This window comes from Hemiscyllium ocellatum, chromosome 34 (assembly GCF_020745735.1).
Source record: "Hemiscyllium ocellatum isolate sHemOce1 chromosome 34, sHemOce1.pat.X.cur, whole genome shotgun sequence".
In the NCBI taxonomy this organism is placed as follows: domain Eukaryota; kingdom Metazoa; phylum Chordata; class Chondrichthyes; order Orectolobiformes; family Hemiscylliidae; genus Hemiscyllium; species Hemiscyllium ocellatum.
Window position 1 is genome coordinate 35,385,913 of NC_083434.1, and position 16,900 is coordinate 35,402,812.

Genomic DNA, 16,900 nt, shown 5'->3' on the forward strand with positions numbered 1-16,900 from the left:
CGGTGAAAGGGTACTATTGGGGACATCGGGAGAGGAAGAAATGGAGGACTTGGAGGCCTGGGTCATGGCAGATGGAGATGTAGAGGGATTAGATATGCATGGTAAAGATGAGGTGTTGGGTGCTGGGGAAACAGAAGTCTTGGAGGAGGTGGAGGGCATGAGTGGTGTCTCGAACATATGTGGGGAGTTCCTGGACTACGAGGAATTACACAGTGTCGAGGTAGGTGGCGATAAGTTCATTGGGGCAGGAGCATGCTGAGACAATGGGTCAGCCAGGGTGGTCAGGCTTGTGGATCATGGGAAGGAGGTAGAACCGGGCAGTGCGGGGTTCCCGGACTATGAGGTTGGAAGCTGTGGGTGGGAGGTCTCCTGAGGTGATGAGGCTCTGTATAGTTTGGGAGATGATGGTTTCGTGATGGGGGTGGTGAGGTCATGGTCGAGGGGTGGTAGGAGGAGGTGTCTTCGAGTTGGCATCTGGCTTCAGCGGTGTAGAGGTCAGTGTGCCAGACTATCACTGCACCCCCTTTATCGGCCAGCTTGATGGTGAGGTCGGGATTGGAGCAGAGGGACAGGAGGGCTGCGCGGTATGAGGGTGAGAGGTTGGAGTGGGGAAGGGGATAGACAGGTTGAAGCGGTTAATGTCTCCGTGGCAGTTGGAAATGAAGAGGTTGAGGGCAGGTAATAGGTCAGGACGGGGTGTCCAGGTGGATGGAGTGTGTTGGAGGCGGACGAAGGGGTCCTCGGAAGCTGTGCGGGAGTCCTGATTGTAAAAGTAAGCTCGGAGGTGGTGGAATAAGCGTTCGACGTCACGGCATGTATTAAATTCATCAATGCTTGGGTGGAGGGGGATGAAGGTGAGTCCTTTGCTGAGGACTGATGGTTCGTCCTCAGTGAGGTGGAGGTCTGGGGGTATGGTGAAAACTCGGCAGGGCTGGGAGCTGGGACCCAGTGTAGGTGTGGAGCTGGGATTGGGGGCAGAGCCTGTAACTGGAGTGGGTGTGGTGGTGGGGGAAATAGGGGTGGAGTCGTGAGCAGGGGTGGTGTTCCCCTCAGGGTTCTTGGGGGGTGGCCAGGATGTTGACAATGGGATCTGCAGGGGGCGTGTCAGCTGAATGCAGGTGAGTGTTTTTGGTTGGGGTGGAAGTGGTGATGAACATGGCAGTGGGGGGTTGGAAGTCGCTGAGCATGTGACATCAGTGATGATGTGAAGGGCAGAAGTGATGTCATGTGTGGTGCATGAGGATTTGTGAGGGGCGGAAGTGGCTGTGGAAGCGGCCATGATGGGGGCGATGGTGACATCATCGATCACCGTGGGGATGGTAGCTGCACCAGCCACATGGCTAATGGCATTCGAGCAGTTCCACAGACCTCCCAACAATGAGTGTGAGATAGGGGTACAAGTATGTAGACAGACTATGGAAAGGTGTAGGAACAACAGGGTGGTGGTGCTCAGAGTTTTTAATTTTCCTAACATTGACTGGCATTCACTAAGTATTAGAGGTTTAGGTGGAGCAGAATTTGTAAGGAGCATCCAAGAGGGTTTTAGAGACCAGTATGTAAATAGTCCAACTCTAGAAGGGGCTGTACTGGACCCGGTGTTAGGGAATGAGCCCGGTCAGCTGGTTGAAGTTACAGTAGGGGATTACTTTGGAAATAATGATGACAATTCTGTAAGTTTCAGAATACTCATGGTCAAAAACAAGAGTGGTTCTAAAGGAAGAATGCTAAATTGGGGATGGTCAACTATCGCAAAATTCGGCAGAAGCTGGGGAATGTGTATTGGGAGTAGCTGTTTGAGGGTAAATCCTCATTTGATTTGTGGGAGGCTTTTAAAGATTCCTGATCAAGGGCTTATGCCTGAAACATTGATTCACCTACTCTTCAAATACTGCCTGACCACTGTGCTTTTCCAGCACCACACTTTTCAACTCTGACCTCCAGCATTTGCAGTCCTCACTTTCGTCTAGGCTTTTAAAGAGAGGTTGATTAGAGTGCAGGACACACATGTCCCTGTGAACATGTGGGATAGAAATGGCAAGATTAGGGAACCATGGATGACTGGTGAAATTGTGAGACTAGCTAAGAGGAAAAAGGAAGCATACATAAGGTCTAGGCGACAATATTAGCTTTGGAACAACATTGGGAAAATGGGATCAATCTGAAACAAGGAATTAAGAGGGCTGAGAGAGGTGATGAAATATCTTTTGCAAACAGGGTTAAGCAAAAACCCAAAGCCTTTTATTCATATATAAGAAATGAGAGAGTAATTAGAGAAAGGGTAGAGTGATGCTGGAAATGCACAGTAGATCAGGCAGCATCTGAGGTGCAGGAAAATCGGCGTTTCGGGCAGTGGCCAGTCATCAGGAATTCCTGATGAAGGGTTCCTGCCCGAAACGTCAACTTTCCTGCTCGTCGAGTGCTGTCTTACCTGCTGTGCATTTCCAGCACCACTCTAATCTTGACTCTAATCTCCAGCATCTGCCGTCCTCACTTTCGCCTGACTAGAGAAAGAGTTGCTGAAAATGTGTTGCTGGAAAAGCGCAGCAGGTCAGGCAGCATCCAAGGAACAGGAGGTTCGACGTTTCGGGCATAAGAAGGGCTTATGCCCGAAACGTCGAACCTCCTGTTCCTTGGATGCTGCCTGACCTGCTGCGCTTTTCCAGCAACACATTTTCAGCTCTGATCTCTAGCATCTGCAGACCTCACTTTCTTCTAGAGAAAGAGTTGGCCCACTCAAGGACAAAGGAGGGAAGTTATGCATGGAGTCAGAGAAAACAGGTGGGATTCATAAGAGTACTTTGCATGGATATTCACCGAGGAGAAGGGCATGATGTTGAGGTTAGGGTTGGACTCTAGGTCAAATCGGCATAAGGAGGGAGGAAGTGTTGTGTATTCTGAAAGGCATTAAGGTGGACAAGTCCCTAGGTCCAGATAGGATCTATTCCAGGTTACTGAGGGAAGCAAGATAGGAAATAACTGGGTCCCTAACAAATACCTTTGCAGCATCCTTGAACATGGGTGAGGTCCTGGACGACTGGAGAATTTCTCATGTCCCCTTGTTTCAGAAGGGTTGCAAGGATAATCCAGGTAGTTATTGATTGGTGAGTCTGACATCAGTGTACAGAAAGATGCTGGAGAAGATACTGAGGGATAGGATCTACTTACATTTGGAAAAAAAATGGACTTATCAGTGATAAGCATCAGGGTTTTGTGCAGGGGAGGTCATATCTTATCAACTTAATATAATTCTTTGAGGAAGTGACAAAGTTATTTGATGATGGAAGGGCTGTAGATTTTGTATACGTGGACTTTAGTAAGGCATTTGATAAGGTTCCCAATGGTCGATATGATAGAAAGTGAAGTCGCATGGGGGTCCAGGTTGTTCTAGCTAGATGGTTAGAGAACTGGCTGGGCAACAGGAGACAGAACAGTAAGTGGAAGGAATTTTCTCAAAACGGAGAACTGTGACCAGTGGTGTTCCACAGGAATCCGTGCTGGGACCATTGTTGTTTGTGATATACATGAATGATCTGGAGGAGGGTATAGTGGTCTGATTAGCAAGTTTGCAGATGTCACCAAGATTGGTGGAATAGCAGATAGTGAAAGGGACTGTCAGAGAATATTGAAGAATACAGATGGATTGGAGAATTGGGCAGAGAAATGGTAGATGAAGTTCAATCTGGACAAATGTGAGGTGATGCATTTTGGAAGATCCAATTCAAGAGCAAACTATGTGGTGAATGGAAAAGCCCTGGGAAAAGTGATGTACATAGAGATGTGGATGATCAGGACCATTGTACCCTGAAGGTGGCAACACAGGTTGATAGAGTGGTCAAGAAGGCATACTGCATGTTTTCCTTCATCCAACAGGGTATTGAGTACAAGAGTTTGCAGGTCATATTACATTTGTCTGGGACTTTGGTTCAGCCACATTTGGAATACTGAGTACAGTTCTGGTTGCCACATTACCAAAAGGATGTGGATGCTTTGGAGAGGGTGCAGAGGAGGTTCAGCATGATGTTGCCTGGTATGGAGGGCGCAAGCTATGAAGAGAGGTTGAGTAGATTAGGATTATTTTCATTAGAAAAGCAGAGTTTGGGGGACCTGACTGAGGCCTACAAAATCAGGAAAGGTATACACAGGGTGGATAGCAAGAAGATTTTTCCCAGAATGGGGGACAGTTACTAGGAGCCTCAAGTTCAAAGTGAATGGGGAAAAGTTTAGGGGAGATAAGCATGGAAAGTTCTTTACGCAGAGAGTGGTGGGTGCCTGGAATGTGTTGCCAGTGGACTTGGTAGAGGCGGGCACAATAATATCATTTAAATGTATCTAGACAGATACATGAATGGGCAAGAAGGAGAGGAATACAGATCCTTAGAAAATAGGCGACAGGTTTATCTAGAGGATCCAGATCGGCGCAGGCTTGGTGGGCTGAAGGGCCAATTCCTGTACTGTAATTTTCTATGTTCTTTGTAAATTGTGGGGGAGAAGTGATTGTTAAATATCATGTACTAGTTCCTATAACCTAAACAAACCAAATTGCCTTCTCTTTTTTTCAGTTGTTTGCCAATGTCCAAAATGGTGAAGAACTTTGCATTTTTGAGAAGGGATGCCGCATACCCTGTAAACAGGAGAGGCACACACTCGAGGCTGTTAAACTACTTGAATTTGACTTAAAGCAGACGCTAAAGAAAGTCATGATACATCTCTTTGGGAAAGGTATGTAAATTGTTATAATCTGTACATGATTTAATCATAATGCTTGCATGTGACTTTCAGGCTTTATTGAATTATTTCAAAATCTGGTGACACTGATCAGAAACATGTATTGTTCTTTTGCAAGTGTCGTCTTGTATACAACTGTGTATCTTGCTCGGTCGATTCAGAGGACAATTAAGCTCACAATGTTATTGTAAAAGTAGAATGCACTCTGAACCCTTTTCAACGGAACAACTGTTTTAACAATTGCCCAAAATGAAAGCTGTTGAGAGCCACAAGATGAAAATTCAGTATGTCTGACCCAAATTCTTGGCAAATTACTAACCATCTCTGGTGGAATGCATACTTTGCACATGTAATAAAAAAAACTGCATTAAATTTAGGTATCAGTTGCAACAAAAAAGTGAAATCAAACTAGCCCCAACTCTGAATGGTCATATATGTTATAATTTGGAGGAGTGGGGAATCATGATCACTGTCATCAAATATAGGCAGTCAGCTATATGTCAGCAATTTTTTGATATCATATTGTGTTTGTTAAGAAGCAACAGTTAGGCACAATAAATTATTTGATTAGGCAAAGAAAGGAAATATATGATTCATGACAGATGTGATAGTAGAGAGGGTGGGTATCCAAGGCCTTTGCCCCAGAGTAGTGGAGTCCAAAACGAGAGGGTATAGGTTTAAAGTGAGAGGAGACAAATTAAAAGTGACCTACAGGGCAGAGGGTGGTGCGTGTATGGAATTTGTTGCCAGAGAAAGTGGTGGAGGCTAGTATAATTACAGCATTTAAAAGGCATCTGGATGGGTATATGAATAGGAAGGGTTTAGAGGAATATGAGCCAAATGTTGGCTAATGGGACTCAATTAATTTGGAATATCTGGCTGGCATGGACGAGTTGGACCAAAGGGTCTGTTTCCATGCTGTACAGCTGCATGACTCCATGACTTTGCCAATCCTGATGGTGCTCTGTAGGATGGAGAAACAGGAGTGGTGGATCCCCACAGTTTGGACAGTGATATTTCACATTCTTTAGTGGTAACACTCTTTGTTATCTCCTTGAACTTCTAGACACCGAAATCATAACAAGGCAGTCTGCCACCCAGTAAATTTTTGACACGAGCCTCCGTACCTTCAAGTGATTCTTATGATCTTTCCCTTTTTTTTCCTCTTGTGCTGGACATCTTTTTATATTTGTAGAAGGCTTGTTACTGATGCGCTGCCGAAAATACTAAATATGGAATACTAAAATAATGCAGTTTCAAAGAAGAACCCAATTTTCACCATAATATTTGACATTTTTATTGTTACTTTTGTCAATGAAATAATCCTATCACACTCAGGATGGGAAGAGTTATGACAAGATTTTTGGTTATTGATTCTTGCGATTAAAACAGTTTATTGTAGTATACAGTGATTTATCTTCTCAGTTATGTGAGAAGTAATAAAACTGTTCCTTGACCCAGCTATGCCAATTGAGCTGGTCAGTTTTGAGCATGATATTTTCTGTATAGTCATAATCACTAAAGAAGTAATGTAGGGCAAGCTAATGGTGCTAAAGGTAGATAAGTCACCTGATCCTGATGGAATGTGTCCTAGGGTAGTAAAAAAAGATGGTGGGGGAAATAGCAAATGCATTTGTGGTTATTTACCAAAATCCACTGGAATCTGGGGCAATTACAGCAGATCGGAAAACAGCAAATGTGACACCACTGTTTTAAAAAAAAAGGTTGATGTTATCTTAAACTTCTGTAGTGGGGAAAATACTTCAATTTTTCATGAAGGACGAAACAGCGAGACATCTGGATAGAAATTATCCCATTGGGCAGAAGCAGCACAGGTTCATGAAAGTAGAAAGTGAGGACCGCAGATGCTGGAGATCAGAGTCAAAATGGCGATGCTGGAAAAGCACAGCCAGTCAGGCAGAATCGGAGGAGCAGGAGACTTGACGTTTCAAACTAAGTTCTTCATCAGGAATGTGGGGAAGGCCAAGGGATGGAGTGGGTGGAGCAAGGGAGAATATAGCTGGGAATGCGATAGGTAGATGAAGATGGGGGTGATGCTGATAGGTTGGAGCGGAGGTGGATCGGATAGGTGAGAAAGAAGATGGACAGGTAGGACAGTTCAAGAAGGTGGTGCCGGGTTGGAGGATGAAATCTGGGATAAGGTGGGAGGAGAGGAGTTGAGGAAACTGGTGAAATTAACATTGATCCCATGTGGTTGGACCATCCCAAGGCGGAAGATGAGACGTTCTTCCTCCAGGTGTCAGGTGGCTAGAATTTGGTGGTGAAAGAGGCCTAAGAGTTGCATGTCCTCGGCAGACTGGGAGGGGGAGTTATAGGGTCATAGAGTCATAGAGATGTACAGCACTGAAACAGACCCTTCGGTCTAACCTGTCCATGCCGACCAGATGTCCCAAACCAATCTAGTCTCACCTGCCAGCAGCCGGCCCATATCCCTCCAAACGCTTCCTACTCATATACCTCTAAATGTCTTTTAAATGTTGCAATTGTACCAGCCTCCACCACATCCTCTGGCAGCTCATTCCATACATATAGCACCCTCTGCGTGAAAAGATTGCCCCTTAGGTCACTTTTATATCTTTGCCCTCTCACCCTAAACCTATGCCCTCCAGCTCTGGATTCTCCCACCCCAGGGAAAAGACTTTGTCTATTTATCTGATCCATGCCCCTCATAATTTTGTAAACCTCTATAAGGTCACCTCTCAGTCTATGACACTCCAGGGAAATCAGCCCCAGCCTGTTCAGCCTCTCCTTATAGCTCAAATCCTCCAACCCTGGTAACACCCTTGTAAATCTTTTCTGAATCCTTTCAAGTTTCACACCATCTTTCCGATTGGAAGGATAACAGAATTGCATGCAGTATTCCAACAGTGGCCTAACCAATGTCCTGTACGTGACTTCCCAACTCCTGCACTCAATACTCTGACTGATAAAGAAAAGCATACCAAATGCCTTCCTCACTATCCTATCTACCTGTGACTCCAAGATCTCTGTTCAGCAACACTCCCTAGGCCCTTACCATTAAGTGCATAAGTCCTGCTAAGGTTTGCTTTCCCAAAATGCAGCACCTCCCATTTATCTGAATTAAACTCCATCTGCCATCTGTAATCTGAGGTCACCTTCTTCGCTGCCCACTACACCTCCAATTTTGGTGTCATCAGCAAACTTACTAACCATACCTCTTACGCTCGCATCCAAATCATTTATATAAATGACGAATAGTGGACCCAGCACCGATCCTTGCGGTAACCCACTGGTCACAGGCCTCTAGTCTGAAAAACAACCCTCCACCACCACCCTCTGTCTTCTACCTTTGAGCCAATTCTGAACAATGGCTAGTTCTCCCTGTATTCCATGAGATCTAACTTTGCTGACCAGTCTCTCAAGAGAAAATGTTGAAATGTTCGGCCACAGGGCGGTGGGGTTGTTTAGTGCGTGTGTCTCAGAGATGTTCTCTGAAATGTTCCACAAGTTGGTATCCTGTCTCCCAATGTAGAGGTGACCGCATCGGGAGCAACGTGCACAATTGATGACGTGTGGAGGTGCAGGAAAATTTCTGCAGGATGTGGAAGGAACATTTGGGGCCTTGGTTGGAGATGAGGAGGAAGGTGTGGGTGCAGGTTTTACACCTCTTGCAGTGGCAAGTGAAGGTGCCGGGAATGGAGGGTCAGTTAGTGGGGGGCATGGACCTAACAAGGGAGTCGCAGAGGGAATGGTCTCTGCGGCAATTTCCTCTCCCACATGGGCAATTTCCCCTCCCTGTGGTCAACAATGCCCTCCAGCGTATCCCTTCCACTTCCCGCACCTCCACCCTTGAACTCCACCCCTCCGATCGCAACAATGACGGAACCACCTTCACCTTCCACCCAACCAACCTCCAGATACAATGCATCATGCTCTGCCATTTCTGCCATGTACAAACAGACTCCACCACCAGAGATATATTTCCCTCCCCACTCCTATCTGCATTCCGCAGAGACCATTCCCTCTTCATTTCAACTTCATTCAAACTATTCCAATTTCAGAGAGCATTCCGCATCAACCAACCCCACTGCCCCGTGGCCCAAGACTTCAACTTCCCCTCCCACTCCACCAAGGACATGCAGGTCCTGGGCCAAACCCTAACCACCAGATGCCTGGAAGAAGAACACCACCTCTTCCACCTTGAGACCCTCCAACCACACTGGATCAATGTGGATTTCACCAATTTCTTCATTTCCTTTCCCCTCACCTTATCTGAGATCCAGCCTTCCACCTCAGCACTGCCCTCATGACCTGTCCTACCTGTCCATCTTTCTTCCCACCTATGCTCTCCAGCTTCCTCTCCAACCTATCACCGTTACCTCCACCTTCATCTACCTATTGCACTCTCAGCTACCTGGCTCATTCGTTACAATCACTATATCCCTCCCCATCTGAGTATGAGAACATAGGCTGGCTCTTTATCTTGTAGCTCCTCCTGGGTGTTTTAGCACTAAGTCAGGTTCCTCTGACTCTACCTTGGCGTGTAATGCACAGTAGCTTGCCTCTGCACCTGGAGTGTCTCCAGAGAGATTCATTCTCCTCTTCAGGTGGCAACGGGTATCGAGGCAATGACATCCACCATGTCCATCTCAGATTCCCAGGTCTCTTCAACACTTGACTGAGAGGGAGAACCCATGGATTCCTCCAACCTTCCCGACTGGTCCAAAGAGCCTCCCTGTTTGCAAGATGGCAGCTGTCTTATGGTCCACGTGTTTGTTCAGGATCATCACTCTTATCCGAACTTTATACCTGACTTGACCTCACATTAATCATGATTTGTACCTGTGCAGAGCCATTTCCGTGGTTCCTACACCAAACTGGCATTCCTGATGCTGTCTCCCCTAACCCTGCAGTTCAAATTTAACCAGTGCAGAGTCTTCTTCCCATTAGCAACTCTGCTGGAGCTATCCCTGTAGTTGCATAAGGGGTGGTCCTGTAATCAAATAGGAACCAAGGCGGTTTGGTATCTTGTGAAGCTGTAGTCTGTTTCTTTAAGCTGTCAGAAAGTTTGGCCTGCTGTTTCAACTAGACCATTAGATAATGGATGTGTGGAGCTTTTCTTGCATGATAAGTGCTCATCTTGCATGATGAATGCTATTCAACTTCAGGAAATATTCAAATTCCCTGCCGGTACATGACAGCCCATTATCTGTGAGCAACACTTCGGGAGGCCGTGCAGTTTTGTGCAGTTTTTCTATCGTTGTCCCCAAGTTTGGTGAATGAACTGCACATCCAACCACTTTGAATGGGCATCCACAATGACTAAGAACATTGAGCCCATGAGTGGACATGTATAGTCAATCTGTAAGTGAGTCCAAGGTTTGTGGGGAGCTGCTGGTATCCATATTTGTCTTTGTTGGCATTCTGGATGCTGCCCCACCAACACAAATATGTCTGTGTCTAATCCTTGCTGCCAGGCATAATTTCTCACCAACATCTTCATTTTGGAAACCTCTAAATGACACTGGTGGAGTTCAACCAGCATCTGACAGCGACCTTTGCTCGGGACAGTCACTGTAACTGCCCATAATAATATGCTGTCTTCTACTGTGACCTGATATCTCCGGATCCAAAAAGGTTTCAGTTCCGGTTTTGATGGCAGTTTGGTTTCCTCCATCACCACCAGTTGTTTTGATTTGCCAGGATATAATCTTTCTGTGTTCAAAGTCTGAAATTATCAATTGTGACTGTCAGGGTGTCCAGAAAATTTAAAACCATTGCGGACTCTTCCAGTGGCAGTACCACTGGTGGTGGATTTGCCAGCGGGAGGTAACTCAATGCATCATCACTAGCTACTTGGCACTAGTACATTGTTCCAAATTATAATTACATGCACATAGTATTAGAGCCCACTGCTGAATTAATGCTGAAGTTATAGGCTGCACTGCCTTGTCCTCTTTGAGTGGACCTAGCAAGGGTTTGTGGTCTGTTATAACTACAAATTTACATCCATAAAAGTATCAGGGGAACCTCCTGACTCCAAACATAACTGCCAAACCTTCCTTTTCTATCCAGATGTATTTATACTGTGCATTAGCCAAAGTACTGGATGCATATGCTATTGGGCGTTCCTCTCCATTGGGCTACCTGTGAGCTGAATGGAGATGCTGAATGGAGGAGGCATCGCATGTCAAAACCAGATCTCACTTGGTATCATAGTATGCCTACACCTGAGATGTTGACAGCTTTTTCTTCACTACCTTGAAAGCTATTGGCTTAGCCACACAACCATTTCCAAGGCTGATCCCTTCTTAAGAGTTAATGTAAATGTGCCAGGATAGTGGTTCAAGATCACACAGGGGCAGTTCTATCGCTGTTCATTTGATAAGATTTCCCATGGTAGGCTGATGGAGAAGGTGAAGTCACATGGGGTCCAGCGTGTTCTAGTTAGCTGGATAAAGAACTGACTGGGCAACATGAGACACGAGACGAGTAATGGAAGGGAGTTTCTCATAATTGAGACCTGTGATCAGTGGTGTTCTACAGGGATCTGTGCTGGGACAACTGTTATTTATGGTATCTAATGATTTGGAGGAAGGTATCGGTTGCCAGATTAGTGAGTTTGCAAATGACACTAAGATTGGTGGAGTAGCAGATAATGAAGGGACTGTCAAAGAATACAGCAGGTTGGATGTAAGTTTGCTGAACTGGAAGGTTCATTTTTAGACGTTTCATCACCATACTAAGTAACGTCATCAGTAAGCCTCTGGTGAAGCACTGGAGGTAGAGCCCGCTTTTCTTTTTGTGTTTAGATTTCCGTGGGTTGGTGATGCTATTTCCTGTGGTGATGTAATTTCCTGATTTTTTTTTCTCAGGGAGTGGTAAATGGGATCCAAGTCAATGTGTTTGTTGATAAAACTTCCATAGCAGGCCATACCACCAGTGCTTCACTGGAGGCTCACTGATGATGTTACCTAGTGTGGCGACAAAATGTCTGAAAACAAACCTTTCAGCTCAGCGAATAAACTTATATCCAGAACCCTAACCTGAGCTACAAATCTTCTCAAAAATCGCTAGTACAGTAGAATATAGATAGATTTGAGAGATAGGCAGAGAAATGGCAGATGGAGTTCAATCCATGCAAATGTGAGGTGATGCATTTTGGAAGATCCAATTCAAGCGTGAACTATGTGGTAAATGGAAAAGTCCTGGGGAAAATTGACATACAGAGAGATCTGGGCATTCGGGTCCGTTGTTCCCTGAAATTGGCAAAGCAGGTGAGTAAAGTGGTCCAGTACGCATACGGCATGCTTTCCTTCAATGGATGGGGTATTGAGTACAAGAGTTGGAAGGTCATGTTACAGTTGTATAGGAGTTTGGTTTGGTCGCATTTGGAGTACTACATAGAGTTCTGGTTACCACATTACCAAAAGGATGGAAGGCACTATCTATGAAGAGTGATTAGATTAGATTACTTACAGTGTGGAAACAGGCCCTTCGGCCCAACAAGTCCACACCGACCCGCCGAAGCGCAACCCACCCATACCCCTACATTTACCCCTTACCTAACACTACGGGCAATTTAGCATGGCCAATTCACCTGACCCACACATCTTTGGACTGTGGGAGGAAACCGGAGCACCCGGAGGAAACCCACGCAGACACGGGGAGAACGTGCAAACTCCACACAGTCAGTCGCCTGAATCGGGAATTGAACCCGGGTCTCAGGCGCTGTGAGGCAGCAGTGCTAACCACTGTGCCACCGTGCCGCCCACACGGGTTGAATAGATGAGGATCATTTTCATTAGAAAGGTATAATTTTGGGGGGGACCTGTTTTGATACCTACAAAATTATGAGACCTATAGACAGGATGGATAGCAAGAAACTTTTTCCCAGAGTGCGGAACTCAATCACTAGGGATCACAAGTTCAAAGTGAGAGGCGAAAAGTTTAGGAGAGATGTGTGTGGGAAGTTCTTTACACAGAGGGTTGTGGGTGCCTGGAACGTGTTGCCAGTGGAGGCGGTAGAAGCAGGAATGATAGCCTCATTTAAAATGTATCTAGACAGATACATGAATGGGCAGGGAGCAAAGAGATACAGATCTTTAAAAAATAGACGACAGTTTAGATCGAGGATCTGGATCAGTGCAGGTTCGGGGGGCCGAAGGGCCTGTCCCTGTGCTGTGATTTTCTTTGTTCTTTGTGTGTAAAGCTTGTAATTTCAAATAAACCTGTTGGACTGTACCAATTGTTGTGAGACTTTTGACCAAAAACTTTCCATATTAGTTCACCAGCCCAAGGAAAGACCTAGGCACTTTTGATCATCCTCACTTTACCGGTGTAACCCACTTCGTAGCCCATGTAGATTAATTGGGTTACCTGGGACACACATTTACCTTCTAATGTGGACGCCTGCCTGGGAGAAACATCTGAGGACTATGTTCAAGTTCTCTAAGTACTCCTTATTGATCTTCCCTGTTATTAGGACATCATCTAGATAAATGATTACCTGGGGTAGACTTTGAAAAATGTTCTCCATCATCTGCTGAAAAATTGCACAGACTGGTCTTAGCCCAAATGGCAGTCTTATATACCAGTAGAGACCCTTATGGGCATTTATTGTAGCATACAACTGAATCCTTATCTAACTGCAATTCCAAGTATGCGTGACTCATGTCCAACTTCATGAAGAACAGCCCACCTACCCCCACCCCCACCAGCTTTTTGTATGAATCCTTTATGCGAGGCATTGGGTATTTATCCAGTTACAAAAAGTGGTTTACTGTTTGTTTAAAATCCCCCCCAAAGGGAAGCCGAACCATTAAGTTTCACAATCGGTATGACCGGTGCTGCCCATTCCCCAGACGACTGGTTTGATGATTTCTTCGTTTTCCAGCCTTCTGATTTCTGCATCAACATTTGCTTCTAAGGCAAATGGCACAAGGCAGGCCTTGCAGAATCATGGGCATGCTTCCTGGTCAACATGCAAGGTGGCCTTTGCTTCTTTGATATATTCCTAGACTTTTCAGAAAAACATCCAGATATTTAATTAGGACTTGACTTAGGCAGCCATTTTCTGATCAAAAAATGTTGAGCCATTCTATGTAAATCTTTCTCAACTAAGTTCACTCCAGTCAGCTTGGGCCCGAGCCTTTTACAACAATCAACGGTAACTAAACCAGCTGCTTCTCATAAGAGACCAGAATTGAAGCTGCATCCTTAATCTGTAAAGGTTCCCTGGTATAGTTTCTCAGTCTAGCTGAGGTTTTGCACAAACTTAAGGGTTGGAGTCCAGAGCGAATTTTCTTAACAGCTGGTTCTGCTGTCACTGAAATGGTCATGCTAGTATCAACCTTCATTAGAACTGAATGACCGTTTAACCAGATGTTTATTTTGCTTGGTTCTGATTTGAATGCTGTGAAGAAATGTAACTGTTCCAAACCAGATGTAGATAGACTTTCCAGGGAGTGTATTGTTCTGGATACCGACTTATGAGTTTTCTTACTTAATTTTGTCTAGTAGGACTGCTTTGCTGTCTCATATCTGCATACCAACAGCAACTATAATGGCTGGCCAGCCTGGATCCTGAAGAGAATTTTGACCATTTGGCAGAATTTTGGCTTTGTTTTGGAGTTTTGCTGTGGGCTGAGCTAGGATCCCTCTGTTCATGATATGTCTTGAGTGACACTGTGCAATTGCCTACACTCAAGTGGTGATCCCCATGTTCAGTCTATCTGGTGAGGGTGTCCACTTCTATCGGAATACCCTGCAACTCAAAGCTCCACTTGCAGTATTTTCTAATTATAAAGCCAGTTGTAGTGTCTAGATTTGAGGTCCTGTTGGGCTTCAGCTAATAGGCAGCAAGTGCCTATTTACGTCACTTTTACATCATTAACTCCAGATACCAAACAGTCTGTCATCATCTCATTAAGGATTAAGCTAAAGTGACATGCCCCTGCCAATCTCCTTAACCTAACCAAAAAATCCCGAGACAAATTTGCCTGGTTCTCAAATTGTCGAGTAGAACTGATAGCATCTCAGATTAAAGGATGCTAGTGGTCGTAATATTCGTTTACTAAATCTGTCAACTCTTGAAATGTTTTAATATCTGGTGCCGCAAGGAAAGTTAGGCTCCAGTAACTGAAAACATTGCAGGTGCATAGGCTGTCAGGAGAATTCCTCATTACTTTTCATCTGGCGCAATGTCGTTTGCCCAGGAAAAAAAAACATTCTTTCCACATACTGGGCCCAGTCTTCAACAGCAGGGTCAAACAAGTCAACACTTTCCAAAAACAGCATAATGCAAACAATTGCGAGCGAGTTCTTCAGGACATGCTTTATTCTCATTGGCACTGAAATAACTCCATAGAGGTTGGTATCCCATCACCATTTCACCTTTTGATTTATATGTGGAAAGTCCTTTACATTGATTCAGGTCCCTCAGAGCCACCTGCCTCAGAATATCGGGATGTCTGATATTCCTCTTAATCTGTCTGCAAGGGCTCCCTGATTCAACCAGATTAACAGCCCCATTCAGGGAACTCATATTTTATAAAGTACATCTTGCTGACCTCATGACAACCACTGCAACTGGAATAAAGGATTGCCTATGATCTTTTTATATGACTTAAAAAGTACAGATTTTTTTTGTTCTTCGCTATACTTGGCCTATGCAGGAGATGCTGCCACAATGCTTCCTAGATTGTTGCCCACAGTTTAGTTTCATGGGAAACGTAACTGTGATCAAACTGTGGGAAATTGAACAAGTTAATAGTATGTTTTACAATTAAAGTTTGAGTAATCTAACCAAGATTGGTTGCCTTGTCCTGAGCATTTATGATTAGAGCAACAAAGTGCCTTTAGCTAGAGAATGATAAGCAGGTGCAGTAGTATGCTGTTTCAACCAGATGGATTTTAATGACAATCTTGTAGTTTTATTGATACTGACTTTTATTTCAAGATTGCATTCACTGGATTTAAGTTGTCCAATGTCCAACTTGAGATTTGAAATCATTGATCAGAAACTTAACTGGATCAGCATAGCACTGATGATAGAAGGTTACTTCTTTTGGCAAAAATACAATGAGAAAGATTACTCCCCAAATTGTGTTTTCTTCAAGTGGCATATGTTGACTTCTATTTTCAGGATCAAAAACTATTGGATAAGTAAAATAGTGCAGATGGCAGAAATCTGAAAAAAGAAGCTCAAGGTAGCTTTTCCAAACCAAGTAAGATTTAAAGTTGCCTATCAATATTTGGAGAAAATTTTTAGATGAACATCCAGGCCAGGAATCTTCAGCCAAAGTAGTTTTTTTTTTCTTCCCCTAGTAAACAATCTACAAAGGGAGAAGGGGAGAAGTTTAATACTGTATTCCATCTTTAAAGGTCCCAAATCTAGTTTTAACAGCTACTGCAAGAAGCTAAGTGTGCGAGCTATTTTTTCCTTCATTCAAAGAATGGGAGTGTTGTTGGCTCGGCCAGCATTTATTGCCCATTTCCAATTGCTCTTGGGAAGGTGTTGGTGAACTGTTTTCTTAAACTGCTGCAGTTCATTTGCTGTAGTAGTTGACAGAGTCAGGTTTCTTGATTGAGTGCAGCTCCAGCAACATCGAGACAAGTGGGAACTAATTTATCACACTCCTCACTTGTGCTTGTAGATGATGGACAGGCTTTGGGGAGTCTGGAGGTGACTCAGGAGATACTTGCTGCAAGATTCCTAATCTCTGAGCTCTTCTTGTAGCCAAGATATTTCTGTTTATTCTGGTTCAATTTCTGGTCAATGTTAACCCTGCGGACAGTGGGAATGGTGGATTTAATGTCCATATTGTCTCTTCTTGGCGATGGTCATTACCTGGCATTTGTGTAGGTAACATAGTGGAGACAGACTGATTGTTGGTCCTAGGATACTAACCTGAGGAACACCTGGAGCTGAGAAGACTGACCTCCAACAACCATAACCATCTTCCCATATACAACTAGCAGACAGTAAGGTGAGTGAGGGGATATGGTAACATGTGGATGGGAAGGTAGAATAGCAGATGGGTAGGGGTGCATTTCATAGGGTGAGGAATTAGGGTGCCAGGTGAGTAAGTGGTATGGTGACCATTGGGTGAAGGTATGTGCTGCCAGTTGTTGAGAGATTGGGTGCTAGATGGATGAGGAGATAGGTACAAAGTGGTGGGATGCACAGCCG

The 16,900-nt window shown here is 44.6% G+C and overlaps 1 protein-coding gene across 5 annotated transcripts in view; it reads left to right on the plus strand.

Annotated features, from left to right (window-relative positions):
* The window catches only part of fars2 (phenylalanyl-tRNA synthetase 2, mitochondrial), a 446,969-nt gene that overhangs the window by 93,547 nt on the left and 336,522 nt on the right, over positions 1-16,900 (plus strand). For all 5 annotated transcript variants that reach the window (XM_060849841.1, XM_060849840.1, XM_060849839.1 and 2 more), the window contains one exon: positions 4,560-4,719. In XM_060849841.1, the coding sequence (XP_060705824.1) occupies positions 4,560-4,719 (160 nt within the window). The remainder of the gene's footprint in view (positions 1-4,559; positions 4,720-16,900) is intronic.